Source organism: Podarcis muralis, chromosome 12 (genome assembly GCF_964188315.1).
Source record: "Podarcis muralis chromosome 12, rPodMur119.hap1.1, whole genome shotgun sequence".
NCBI classification, from domain to species: Eukaryota; Metazoa; Chordata; class Lepidosauria; order Squamata; family Lacertidae; genus Podarcis; species Podarcis muralis.
The window spans coordinates 583,053-597,113 of NC_135666.1; the positions used below are offsets into that span (position 1 = coordinate 583,053).

General features: G+C 47.2%; 1 protein-coding gene across 5 annotated transcripts in view; it reads left to right on the forward strand.

Annotated features, from left to right (window-relative positions):
- The first annotated feature begins 4,440 nt into the window (after window positions 1–4,440).
- Window positions 4,441–14,061, forward strand: part of LOC114591196 (uncharacterized) — a 38,049-nt gene continuing 28,428 nt past the window's right edge. For 2 of the 5 annotated variants that reach the window (XR_013390283.1, XM_077916607.1), the window contains exons 1-3: window positions 4,676–5,168; window positions 6,423–6,596; window positions 6,799–6,972. Coding sequence is in view for 4 of the 5 variants with exons in the window: in XM_077916607.1 (XP_077772733.1) it covers window positions 5,111–5,168; window positions 6,423–6,596; window positions 6,799–6,972 (406 nt within the window). In the remaining variant the exon portion in view is untranslated. Of the gene's footprint in view, window positions 4,544–4,671; window positions 5,169–6,422; window positions 6,597–6,798; window positions 6,973–14,061 lie in introns of those variants that run through there. The other 3 variants (XM_077916610.1, XM_077916608.1, XM_077916609.1) reach the window with 3 other exon arrangements.

Here is a 14,061-nt window from a genome sequence, read left to right on the forward strand (position 1 = left end):
CCTCAGATTCTGACGTAAATGTAGTCACCACCCTTCCAGCATCTGCCTTGCCAACCTGGGAGCCAGTCTCCCCAGAGAGATGTACTCAACTAATTAGCATGCTATCAGGGGATAAATCCCCGGGGGAGGATATGATACCACCTGAGGTATTTTTATCGAACCAGACGTGGTGGGCCCCTATTTTAGCATCTATCTTTACCACCATCAATGCTACTCTTAAGATTCCACCTAACTGGAAACAGAGCATAGTTATCCCAATACATAAAAAGGGGGACCCACAAGATCCGCGTAACTACCGACCTATCAGCCTGTTGGACATATCATACAAGGTTTACTCTAGATTCTTGCTAGAGAAATTAATCGAGTGGGCAGAAGAAACAAAGCTATTCCATCCGGAACAGGCTGGCTTCCGTAAAGGTCACAGTACATCTGGCCAATGTCTTGTTCTACTTACCCTGATTGATAAATACCTAAACAGGTTCAACTGCAAACTACACGCGGCTTTTGTGGACCTGACCTCCGCCTTTGACTCCATTCCCAGAGATAGGCTATGGCAGAAGCTTAGTTACACCAGCATAGATAAGAGACTCCTCCTCCTTCTTATGGAAATTCATAATGACATATCGGCCAGAGTAAAATTCGGCCCTCTGGGAGCTCTTTCTGATTCTTTCCCTCTGAATAAAGGGGTCAAACAGGGTTGCCTCTTGGCCCCTTTTCTATTCAATTTCTATATCAATGACATCGTCACAACTATGAAGGCCCTAAATCAATCTGCCCCCTCCTTACAACAGCTCAAGATCCCCATATTACTCTATGCGGACGACATGGTGATACTGTCATTAACCAAGCTGGGCTTAAACAACACGCTCAGAGGGCTCATGACATATTGTGATACCAACTCCCTTAAAATTAATTTCGCCAAAACCAAAATTCTTACTTTTGGCACGAAAACTCGGAAGTCACTCTGGAATTTTGAGGGCCATTCTATTGAATATTGTTCAGCATTCAAGTACTTGGGTATCATTTTTCAGCATGGGCTTAGCTGGTCAGCTCACCTAAATACAACCATCCTGGCTGCCCGCAGAACCATCAAAGCCTTGGAGAAATTCTACTATGCAAAAGGCGGCCAGCTGGTTCCACCAATCAGAAAAGCATTTATCAGCAAAGTCCTCCTGATGTTACTGTATGGGGTTGAAATCTGGGGGTGGAATTTAAAAACACTACAACGGCTGGAGATTCTACAAAACTCTTTTGCACGGAAGATACTGGGTCTCCCCAAGGGCTCGGTTGCAGCACAGTTAAGAACAGAACTGGGCCTCCCCTCCATTGTTGCGAGAGCCCACATTAGAATTATTAGCTTTTATTGTAAATTAATCAATGCCCCAGGTTCCCTACTAGCCAGGCAAGCCTTTTTAACGTGTTCTCAATGCAATAAATGGTCCAAGGCCATGGTGACTATTACTGCACGCTACTCTCTCCCAAATCTTGACTCGCTGTCCTCTTGGGACAAACATAAAATCCGGGCCTGGATTCTTACAAGAGACGAGGCCATGGACCGGGCACAGTCCACCTCAGCTCGCCTTTCCATGTGGCTCCCTAAAGTGAAAGTGGTAAGATCACTTGCCAACTACTTGATAGACCTGACGGAGCCCAATTTGAGAAGAGCGTTTACAATGGCCCGCTTCCATTCTATACCCACGGCCTTCCTGCAGGGGATTTACTCTAAGACCCCTATTACCCAGCGTCTATGTCCATGCACAATGAATGAAGTAGAGGACTTCATACATTTCTTTTTCTACTGCCCTATTTATGAGCCAATAAGATCTAAGCTCCTCCTTTTGATCCCGTCCACCATTACATCTAAGGAAGACTGTTTGAAATCGCTTCTTGTGGACGCAAATCCCCAAATCTCACGTGGGGTGGCAATCTTCATAGTGCAGGCTCTGAAACTCAGGGCTACTCTGACAGGGTAGCGTGCCCTAGACCTGGACCTGTTTTAATTCTTTTATTACTTTTAACTCAATATGCTGAGTCTGTTCTGGGGCCATTTTGTGCTTTATATATACCCGCATATTAGTTTTTGGGCGCTGGCTACTATATCTTTGCATTATTGTCTTCGGGTAACTTAAATGTCACTATGCCAGCCAAAACACCTGAATTTTGCTTGGTTGCTTGTCTCTAGTTTGTCTTTTTTCTTTTTTTGTATTGTCTTATTTTGCTATGGCAGTTTGCTAATGCAATAAAGGTTTTGAGTAAAAAAATGCATTAAAAACTTCCCGATACAGGGCTCCCTTCAGATATCTCCTAAAAGTGGTGGTGCTCTTTCTTTCTTGACACCTGATGGGAGGGTGTTCTGCAGGGAGTGTGCCACCACCAAGAAGGCCCTCTGTCTGCTTCCCTGTAACTTTGCTTTTCACAAGGAGGGAACCGCCAGAAGGCCCTCGGATCTGGACCTCATTGTCCAGGATGAATGAAGGGGGTGGAGACGCTCCTTCAGCAATACAGGGCCAAACTGTTTAGGGCCTTCAAGGTCAGCACCAACACATTGAATTGTGCTCAGAAACATACTGGGAACCAATGTAGATTCTTTAGGAGGGGTTTTATATGGTCCCGGCAGCCACTCCCAGTCACCAGTCTGGCCTCTGCATTCTGCAGAAAACTAAATGAATGACACAGAAGTTGCTGTAGACTAAAGTTAGAAGAAGCTTTAATTGCTGCAAATGGTATAAGGAAACTTGATAAGGAATTAAGGGAGTACATGGTGTTGAGTACATGGTTTTGCCAACAAAGGTCTGTATAGTTAAAGCCATGGTTTTCCCAGTAGTGATGTATGGAAGTGAGAGCTGGACCATAAAGAAGGCTGATCGCCGAAGAATGGATGCTTTTGAATTCTGGTGCTGGAGGAGACTCTTGAGAGTCCCATGGACTGCAAGAAGATCAAACGTATCCATTCTTAAGGAAATCAGCCCTGAGCGCTCACTGGAAGGACAGATCGTGAAGCTGAGGCTCCAAAACTTTGGCCACCTCCTGAGAAGAGAAGACTCCCTGGAAAAGACCCTGATGTTGGGAAAGATGGAGGGCACAAGGAGAAGGGGACGACAGAGGACAAGATGGTTGGATAGTATTCTGGAAGCTACCAGCATGAGTTTGACCAAACTGTGGGAGGCAGTGGAAGACAGGAGGGCCTGGCGTGCTCTGGTCCAGGGGGTCATGAAGAGTCGGACACGACTAAACGACTAAACAACAACAACAACATGGTGTTGACCCGGAGTGCCTTTGGAAATCTTGTCACAAGAGCATAAAGCTCACCGCTGGAGTTGTTAAAGGGTATACATGCCTGGTGTTCTTAAGAACACAACAGATTTAGGACATGTGGAAGAGCTATACTTGGATGGCTTCCATGTCGCCACCCGAGAAGGCCGGGCAGCCGGAGCATCAGAGTGGCCTCTCGGAGAGCCCCACGCTCCTCCCAGGGCTGTCCTCCTTCCAGAGCAAATTTGCCCGCAGCCCAAACCCAAAAGGAGTCCCTCCGACCAGCCTCTCCAGCACAGGGCCAGGGCAACGCAGCGGGAGAAGTGCCCTGTCTCCGGGGACCAAGGAGCAAGTGCGGGTGGGCGCTGCGCAGGCAAGCAGAGCCATGGGGGTACTTCCTAGCTGGGGGTCTGCTCCCCCACTTTGCTCTCCAAAGACAGGACCCCATCCCTGGGGGCGTCTCTCGGCTGGCAGGGAAAGTCCCCTGCTGCCAGCATCCCTCTGGAAAGAAGCTTCTGCCAGACAGAGCCGACCAGACTCAACTCCATCACCCCTTCCTGCATTGCAGGGGCGCGACTAGATGGCCCTTGTTCTCTCCCAGCCTGAGCCCCCTTTCTGCTCTCCTGCAAGACAGGAGGTGCCGCCTCCGCTCTCTCGCCCATGGAGCCTCTCCCCTTCGCCCCCCTCTCTGGCTCCAAGACTTCCCTGCTGCTCCCCTCTTAGGGGATTAGGGCTTCCCCTAAGACATTTCCAGAAGCATCCTCAAGGCATCCGAGATCTGTCTCAGCTAGAACCTGAGCTCCAGGCTTGGCCCCGGCCACCAACTAGAGCCTTTCCCACACGGGCAGCTCCCGGGTCCCGGAGTCCAAGAGACACCTGGGGATTCCGGGGGGCTCCCTGACCCCTCCGCTGAAGCCCCACTTCCCTGGCCCTGGGTCCGAAATGCCATGGTGAGACAACAAGGGGACTTCTTAGGAATTCCTCAAGTTTCCCCAAAGGAATGGGGACGCCCCTCTTCCTCGTCTGGATGAGATGGGGGCTCCTTGGGGCAGAGGGAGGAGAGAAGGGGGCAGAAGCAGGGAGGGAGAAGGAGGGGCGGGCTCGGGGCTCTCGGCTTTGCAAGGGTTAAAAGGAGCAGAGCTGGATTCCTAGAGAGGACGGGAGGGGGAGGGGGAGGGGGAGGGGCAAGGTCCTCCAGAGCAGAAGCCCCTCCCTCCCCCCTCCCCCTCCCCCTCCCTCCCTTCCTGCCCCCTTCTTCTCTCTCCTTTGCAAAAGCCCCTCCTGGACTCGGGTGAGTCTCCTCTCTCTTCCCCCTGAGGGCGCAGTGGGGAGAAGGGGGTCCCGGGGGGCAGGGAGGGGCGTGGGGGTCCCTCTTCAGAGCATGCCTGGGGGGGGGGAGACCCCCAAGTGGGGAAGCAGAGGGTCCCCCCTCGTCCTCTCGGCCAAGCCAGAGTCTGCAGCTCCGTCGCTCCTTTGGATCCAGACGCTGCCTTCATTCTGGGAGGGGCTTGGGGTCCAGGGAAACTGGGCAGGCAAAGAAACCCCCTTCAGGTGGGGGGATAAGTCACATTTCTGAACCGAGGCTGCAGCCAGACGGGAACATTTGCACCTGGGGGGAGCACAGGGAGAAGAAAAGCCCTTCTGCATCTCCAGACCACTTCCTCTGTCCCAGATGCAACAAGACATGTCCCTCCCCTGCTCAGGCTAATCAAGTAGACGAACTAATGTGAAAGCAAATTTCAGATCTATCCTCAGGAAATGCTAAACAAAGATAGAAGACTCCTTCTCCCAACCTTCTGGGACAAATGAGGAGGAGGGATTATCAGTCATTGGGTGGCTTGTACTACTAAGAGAGGACATGGAATGCATTAAATCCTTTTTGGCTGACAGTAATAAATGTCTTACCATCCTGAAAGGTACTTGTAAAACCTTCTGGGGGAAATCTGGCAGAGAGTCTGTGGGATTTGATAAACAAGAATTGGAAATTGGTGCTATCTGAAAAGAGGCTAGTTCTATCAAGCTGCCCTAAGCCTTTGGAAACCTTGTCACAGGAGGAGCGTAAAGCTCATCTCCGTAGTTGTTAAAGGGTATACATGCCTGGTGTTCTTAAGAACCCAACAGATTTAGGACATGTGGAAGAGCTATACTTTGATGGCTTCCATGCCAGGGTGGGGACCACATTTTGAGACTGGAGACTTGTGAAGATGGTGTATAAACACAGACAATATCTAAGAAGGAGTGGTGTATTAGTCTCAAGATTATTCAGAAATGTGGCATCACCAGCTCCTCTGCTTCCATATACAGCAACACCTCCAGAAAGTCCTCAGTCCAAGGCAGACCATCCTGCTTTAGTTGACAAAGATTCTGCAGGTGACAAGCCTGACTAGCCAGCTGACCTGGACCCCAAGGAACCCCCTAACTCAGACACCCCTGGGTCCTTGCACTTGAGGAATCTGGGGAATGGCCTTATTGACAGAACTGAAAAGAATTGATAAGAGTCCTGTGCTCTGCCACAAGAACCCCAGAATGAAATACTCTCCAGATTTGACCTCTGACGTTCCTGCCTGATAAGTTGGAAGAAGGAACAGAAAGGCTCATGCAAGTCACCAGATATACCACCGTGAGCTGAATTTATGGGCTAAAAAGCTACGCTCCCCCACCCCCACCAGGTTACTGAACCCTCTTTCCTACCATTTGGAGATGAAATGCTTCCCTGAAGATTTGGTCCCCATGCAAGAGACAAATATGGCCACATCTGCCTGGCTTGCAATGAGAGAGCTCAAAGAGTGTGAACTGGGCTCTCCATACAAAGCACCTAGCATGGGGGCACCCACATGTAATAGCTACTCATCTGTTTTCTGCCCATGCTCTGGGGTTGCAGTTTTCAGGCTTGGGGACGGTGACTGGTTTTGGCACCAAGTTCTGTCCAAAAGCCCCACTGAGTTCAAGGGGATCTACTCTCAGCTCACTACTGTGCAGACCATGCCAGCCTTAGGAAGTGGGGTGAGGAGCAACCGGAGGTAATTAGAACCACTGGAGAGGTTTAGAAATGGGGCTTCTGTTGGGAAGGGGCCGCCCCATTTGTGCTTCTCCAGGGGCAGGAGAATATCTAGGGCAGGAGAATCCCTGCAGGGCCTCTGAGGCTCCCTTTGCTTCTTCCTCTCTCCCAGGACCCTGCAGCTTCTTTTGGCTCCTTGACTCCTCAGGAAGGATGAAAGAGACGGATCCTGCAAAGCTAGAGAGGATGGAAAGGGGGAGATGGACGGTTGACCTGGTCAGGTTGTCTCCCACATCCCTTCCCACAACCTCTGAGCATTCCCTCCCAGGGGCCTCCGAGAGATCTGGTGAGTCCCAGGGGGGGGGAGATGGGGACCTGGATGGATGGAGGGTGGAAGAGGGGAAGCTCTCTGGCCAGAAATGAGATAAAGCAGGGATTTTGCTGTGGAAGCTGTGGATGGGGCCCCCAACATATTGGGAGGCTTCCCCTCCAGCCAGAAAATCCCTGCAGGGCCTCTGAGGCTCCCTTTGCTTCTTCCTCTCTCCCAGGACCCTACAACTTGCTTTGGCTCCTTGACTCCTCAGGAAGAATGAAAGAGACGGATCCTGCAGAGCAAGCGAGGATGGAAGGGGGAAGATGGACGGTTGACCTGGTCAGGTTGTCTCCCGCATCCCTTCCCACAACCTCTGAGCATTCCCTCCCAGGGACCTCCAAGAGATCTGGTGAGTCCCAGGGGAGGGGAGATGGGGACCTGGATGGATGGAGCCAGAGAGGTATTTGGGCTTGCTCAGATTGGGGGTGGGGGGAGGCAGGCAGCCGGATGGAGATGGAGAAGGGGAGCACCTTTTCGGGTTCCTCCACCTGCCTGCGCCTTTGTCATCTGCAGGCAATTTGGGCTAGGAATACATCACAGCTCTCTGGCCACCAGGATGTATTGGCAGCTCAAAATGTCTAAAACCAGTACCGTGATCTGAATGTATTGGCAGCGGTTGTCAGCAGTATGCTGATTTCACTCAACTCTAGTTCTCCTTGACTGCAGGTGAGGCAGTGGAAGTGCTGGACCAGTGTCCTGCCTTGGTGATGGACTGGATGAGAGCCAACAAACTGAAGCTCAGTCCAGATAAGACTGGGGCATTGTTAGTTAGGGGTTCCCTAGACCCTGATGTTGGGAAAGATGGAGGGCACAAGGAGAAGGGGACGACAGAGGATGAGATGGTGGGACAGTGTTCTCGAAGCTACAAACATGAGTTTGAGCAAACTGCGGGAGGCAGTGGAAGACAGGAGGGCCTGGCGTGCTCTGGTCCAGGGGGTCACAAAGAGTTGGACATGACTAAACGACTAAACAACAACAAGACCAGATGGCTGGGAGGTCACCTGCTCCTGATAGGATTACACTTCCTCTGGAGGAGCAGGTTCGTAGCCTGGGGGTCCTCCTGGATCCTTTGCTGTCGCTTGAGGCTCAGGTGGCCTCAGTGGTCAGAGTGCCTTCCATCAGTTTTGCCTGGTGGCCCAGCTACGCCCCTATCTGGACAGGGATAGGCTACCTACTGCTGTCTATGCTCTGGTATCCTCAAGGTTAGATTTCTGCAATGCGTTCTACGTGGGGCTGCCTCTAAAGACGGTTCAGAAACTTCAGCTGGGTCAGAATTCAGCAGCCAGGTTGCTCAGCGGAGCAAGACGGTTTGAGCATCTTACACTGATCCTGGTCCGACTGCACTGGCTACCAATTAGTTTCCAGGCCCAATTCAAAGTGCCGGTTTTGACCTATAGACCTTAAATGGCTCAGGACTGCAATACCTCAAGAACCACCTCTTCCCATATGAACCTACCTGGACCCTGAGATCATCTTCTGAGGCCCTTCTTTGTGCGCCTCCTCCTCAAGAGGTCCAGAGGGTGGCAACATGAGAACAGGGTCTTTTCTGCAGTGGCTCCCCGTCTATGGAATGCTCTTCCAGGGAAATTCACCTGGCACCTTCATTATACACCTTTAGGCATCAGGGAAAAACGTTCGCCTTTAATCAGGCCTTTGGTTTAAACATCCAACAACAACAGTCTTTTAAAATGTGGCTTTGGGGGGGGGGGGTTATTGCTCTTCCTTTGATTTTATATGCTGTGATTTTGTTTGTGAACCACTCTGAGACCACCGGGTATAGGGCAGTATATAAATTGAAATTATTATTATTAAAAAAATAAAACCAGTACCTTGATCTGAATGCCCTGCCAATGTCTGACTACTTACACATCCATTGCACAGTACTAGAAGACACGACTCTTTAAAGTAACCTGATTTCAAGATTGATTATTTCAAGATTGATTGCAGATGGGGCCTCCATGTGTTGCCTTTTTCTTTTATTTTTGGAATAACTTTTTTTAAAAAAACTAAATTTTATTAACAAAATATAACAATACACCTGTCAGAGCTGCCCGAAGTCCCAGCTCACAAAGGACCAACACAAAACAAAACAAATTCAAGTCTTACAGATTCAGATTAAAACACAAAACAAAGAATGAAAGAAAATAAAAGGGAAAATAATAATAATAACAGAAACGAAGATAAAAGATAAGAAAAAAGACAGACATATTCCCAATACCCTATTCATCTTGTTCCATAACCAAAATTGTTAAAACAAAGACCTCCACCGACCTCACAACACTTCATTTCAGGCCCGTTATATCTTTCTGTATTTCCTTATTATCTCAAACCTAACTTATTCATGTATATATGTGTCAATATTCCTTTTCCTTTCTATTCACGAGGTCATTCTAAACTCAACCAGATTTTTACCCTTGAACCTGGTCTTTTGAAGTATTCATTCAAACAATCCCATTCCTTCTTCACTAAACTTTTTGGTTTTTGTCTTATGATGTCTGTCAGTTTGGCTACCTCTCAGTATGCACAAAGTTTACATAACCATTCTTCCCAGGTAGGTATTTGTTTCCCTTTCCAGTACTTAGCTACCAGGTTATGCTGATGTCACATATAAGAATAATTTAACTCTATCTTTTGGAGTGTCATCATTTAATATTCCTAATAGGAATGCCTCTGGACTTTTACTGTAAGTTATTCTTAGTATTTTCTTTATCTCTTCATGGATCATGCTCCCAAATTTCCTAATCTCCGGGCATGTCCACCACATATGGTAGAAGGTTCTGTTTTGTTTCATACACCTCCAGCACTTATGCGTTTTGTTCATTTTGGCCAGCCTTTCTGGTGCCAAGTACCACCTATGATACATTTTCATATAATTTTCTCTTATTAAATAACATGCTGTGAAGTTTGTTTTTTGTCCATAATTTTTCCCATTCTTTGCATTCTATTGTATGGCCTAGATCTTGTTCCGACTTTTTGATGGCATTTCCCTTTTCTTCTTTTTCTGGTTGTCCATTCTGTAACAATTTGTAGATTTTTGATATAGTCTTTTGATTATTGTATAATATTTCCATTTCCCATACCGATTTTTTTTTATCAAAACTCTTTGACTTTTTACCCTTCTTGAACGTTGCTGTTAGCTGGTAATATTCTAGCCAATTCACCCCACTGTTTAAGTGCTTCAAATTTTTTCACTTTCTGGCAATAATTTATCTCCTCCTTAAGTTCCCTATATGTTAGCTGTGATGGGATGATGAGCTGCTTGTGCGTAAAATCCAAGTCCCTCAGAGTTTGGGCAAGTTCGCAAACCTCTGTCTGTAACGGAGCCCCTTAAGCATGGCTTCATCAGTCGCTGGCAGATTCCGACAGTGGTTGCTTTCGGAATCTCTTCCAACATAAAAGCTCCTTAACGGAAACACGTCTTCTGGACTCTCTGCGTGACAGTTTCCGGCGAGGAGTGGGTGTCCCTACAGGAGGTCCTGAAACCTCCCCACTGTTTTCGCTGGAAGTGTCTCTGAGCCATCCCTCCTGCTCACTTCCCCTCGGCTCACCTCCTCTCCCCCTGCTGGTTCCCTCTTCAGCTGCTGAGTCTCTCCCAACCTGTGTGAGCCCTTCCACCTCCCTTCCTTCCGATGGCAGTTCCCTGACATCCACCTCCCCTCCAGGGCCCCCTTCACCCCCTCCCGCCCCCCCCTCTATGGGCGGTGAGGAGGCAAAACCCCGGAAAGAACTTCCTTCATCTTCCGACGTCTCGAACATTTCTCTCCACCTGTTGCGGTTCCTGGTCTCGAAGTACTCCTCCTCCTCAGAGTCATCATCATCAACCTTTTATTCGATCGTCAGTCAGAAAAAAGTACATTTGTCAATACACAGTTAAAACATCCAGGAAGATTTTAGAACTTAGCCAGGACTAAACAGATAGCCCCATATCAATACAGTCAATTATAGTCTTGCGGCGCTTAAAAGCTAAAAAAAGAAATTTGGCCACCCAGGAAGGTATAGCTCTAGCGACATTATTCAGCAAGTGTAAAACCTGGTTTTCTCCGGGTAGGAAGCTAAATTGACATAGGAGTGGGTCTATAAAATTTTGTCTAAGCTCTGCATAAGAAGGGCAAGTCAAGAGAATGTGTTCAGTGGACTCAACCACACCCATGGCACAATGACAGGTTCTCTGGGCGTATGGTACTCCCCTGTACCTTCCCCACAATATCGCAGAGTCAAGGACATTTAATCTAGCCGCTGTAAGAAGTCTGCGGTATTCCACATAGCGGATTTCTGCAAGGTAGGGGGCTGGAATGGTCCGATAGATCTGGTCCCCTAGGAACATCCCTGGTTTGACCTGGGCTATGTCCTCTTGTCTGGCAATGTCACTCAGTCTCCGGGAGATCACAGCTCTAGCTTGATTATACGTCATAGACTCAAAGTAAAGGTGAGACAATCCGCAGGATTGAACCTCGTTAATGACCTCCCTTTCCCACGATGATTGGAAATCGTCCCTCAATATCAAGGGGGCAATACCCACTGGTTTAAAACAAAGCTTGAGCCATAGCCAGAGCTTCGTCTTCAAGGCCACATACCGTAGAGCTTGCCAGCCGACCTCTAATCTCATAACCGCACCCGCTACCGAGGGAGGAATCCTAAGGATGGCTCTAAGGAATCGCGTTTGGATAGAATCCAGTTTCAAAAAGTCCCTACGGGAGCCTAAAGAGATGCCCACCAAAAGAAGGGGGAGGACTTTCATTTGAAAGAGTCTCAAAGCTATCTTCACTGATTGAGCCTGATTCTTAGCATATAGAGATCTAATCTGGATGGCTGCTTTAGATGCATTAGTTGTTATATAGTCTCTATGGGCCAGAAAAGACCTATTTGACCGTATTACTTGTCCCAAATATTTAAAGCAGTTAACCTGCTCTAGGGGGATCCCGTTCATCGACCATCGATGGAGTCTCGGTCGGGCAGAGAAGACCATGATCTTGGTCTTAGCATAGTTGGGTTGGAGCTCATGCTGATCACAGTATTCATGTAGAGCTTGCAACATTCTCCTCAGTCCAATAGGGGATCTAGCAAGGAGTGCGGCGTCATCCGCATACAGAAGAACATTCAGAGATCGGCCTGCTAATTTGGGGGGGTGGAAAGCATCATTGGCCATGTGAGTCACCAGTGAGTTAATGTAAAAGTTAAACAATGCTGGGGCCAATAAAGAACCCTGTCTTACCCCTCTAGTGGTGGTAACGGGGTTGGAGACTAGGCCTTTATTGTCTAGCCTGATTCTCAGAAAGGTGTTTGTATGGAGGCTGATAATCAGATGAAGGAGACGACGATCGATCTTTGTAGCAGCCAGTTTTGTCCATAGCTGCTTTCTAGAGATTCGATCAAATGCCTGCTTAAGGTCAATAAAAGCCACATGAAGAACCTTTGGGGCTTTGCCGGCATACTTTTCCGCCAGGTGATTCAAGGTTAATATTTGGTCTATGGTAGATCTTCCAGGGCGAAAACCCGCCTGTTCATCGGCAATGATATTGTCGTCCTCCATCCATTTCGATAGTTTGTTTAGCAGGTACCCCGAGTAAATCTTCCCAATGACATTTAGCAAGCTGATTGGCCTAAAGTTGCTCGGCTCTGTACGTGGGCCTTTCTTATGTATTAATACAATCAACGCAGAGCTCCAGCTTGAGGGAAATTTTGCTGTTTTGTTTATATGCGTGTAAAGTGCTGCTAAAAGTGGGATCCACCAATCTTTATTTGCTTTGATGGCATCAATGGATATAAGGTCATCACCGGGGGCCTTGCCTGCTTTAAATCGATCTATGAGAGTTTCAACTTCAGGGCATGTAACTGGGTCCCAATCGGGCAGTGCTTCCGGCTCCACCGTATCTCCGCAGGCATCATGGGCTGCATACAGATCGGCGAAGTATCTTTCCCAAGTGTCCGCTGAGATGTGGGGTTCTATTCTTGCAAGCGGCCTACCCAGGTATCTGGAAATTAACTGCCAAAAAGAGGCTGGATTTCTATTCTCTGCAGCTATCAAAAGGTTGTTCCAATTGTTTCTTTCTGCCTCGAGCTTCTTTTCCTTTAGTAGGGCTTTGTAACTTCTCCTGAGGGTGATAAGGCGGTTATTTGGCATGGGGTCATTTGATGCTCTATATGCCAACCATTCATTATACAGATGATTCTTGAAGTTTTTGCATTCCTCATCGAACCATTTTTTGTGGAAAAACTGTTTACCATGCTTTGTGGGGGAACGAGCTAGTGTTGGTTTTAGAAGTTCTACTAAATCATCATGTATTGGTAGAGGCTCATCCGCCTGCATAAGGGAAGCCCTTTTTATTTGGAGCTGATCAGACCAGAGAAGTTCGTTCAACTGCTGGGCCGAGTTGGAGGTCCATTTAAGGGCTGTAGGTCTTATCTCCAGATGATCATTTGATAGGTGCACAAAGGAGTGCCTATCAAGTTCGTCAGCCAGAGTCAAGGAAATTTCTAGAGGGAAGTGATCACTCTCCAATCTTGTAGCCACCTTAAAGCTGGATATTTTTTTTTATATATATATAATAAGTTTTTATTAAGGTTTACCATTAAAAACACCAAACATATCCATTTACATATCACAGAATTTGTCTTATTTGGACCTCCCACAACTTCTCTGACAATCATTCGTAGTTCAAATCTTATCTTCACATTCCTTTGTTTTCATATTTCCATTGTGTTATATATTTCTATTCTTATTTACCTACTGGTCATATTTCCTTATATTTTCACAAAGCTTCTTTAAAACACACTAGCGTTGTACCCTCCTCACATGTGTTTTCCAAATACTCCGTAAATTTCCCCCAGTCCTCAAAAAATCTATGGTCTTTTTGATATCTAATTTTTCCGGTTAGTTTGTCCAGTTCTGCGTACTCTGTTAATTTTGTCCTCCATTCTTCTAAACTCGGAACCTCTTCTTGTTTCCACCTTTGAGCTAACAATGTCCTTGCTGCGGTGATTGCGTACTGGAATAGTTTACAGTCTCTCCTACTTATATCCATTCTTGTTATCCCCAGCAGGAAGGTTTCTGGTTTCTTAACAAAGCTGTATTTTAGCATTTTCTTTAGCTCATTATGTATCATCTCCCAGAACCTCCTTACTTTCCTGCAATCCCACCACATATGCATAAATGTTCCTTCTTTCTCCCTGCATCTCCAACACTTATTTGAAATTTTGTACATTTTTGCTAATTTTGCTGGTGTCATATACCACCTATATACCATCTTCATTGTATTTTCTTTCAATGTAACACATGCCGTAAACTTCAAATTTTCATTCCATATTTTTTGCCAATCATCCCAATCTATATTGTAACCTAAATCTTTAGCCCACTGAATCATAACTACTTTTACTTCCTCGTCCATTGTATGCCATTCCAATAAAATTTTGTACATTTTCGAAATTATTTTGCAGTCAT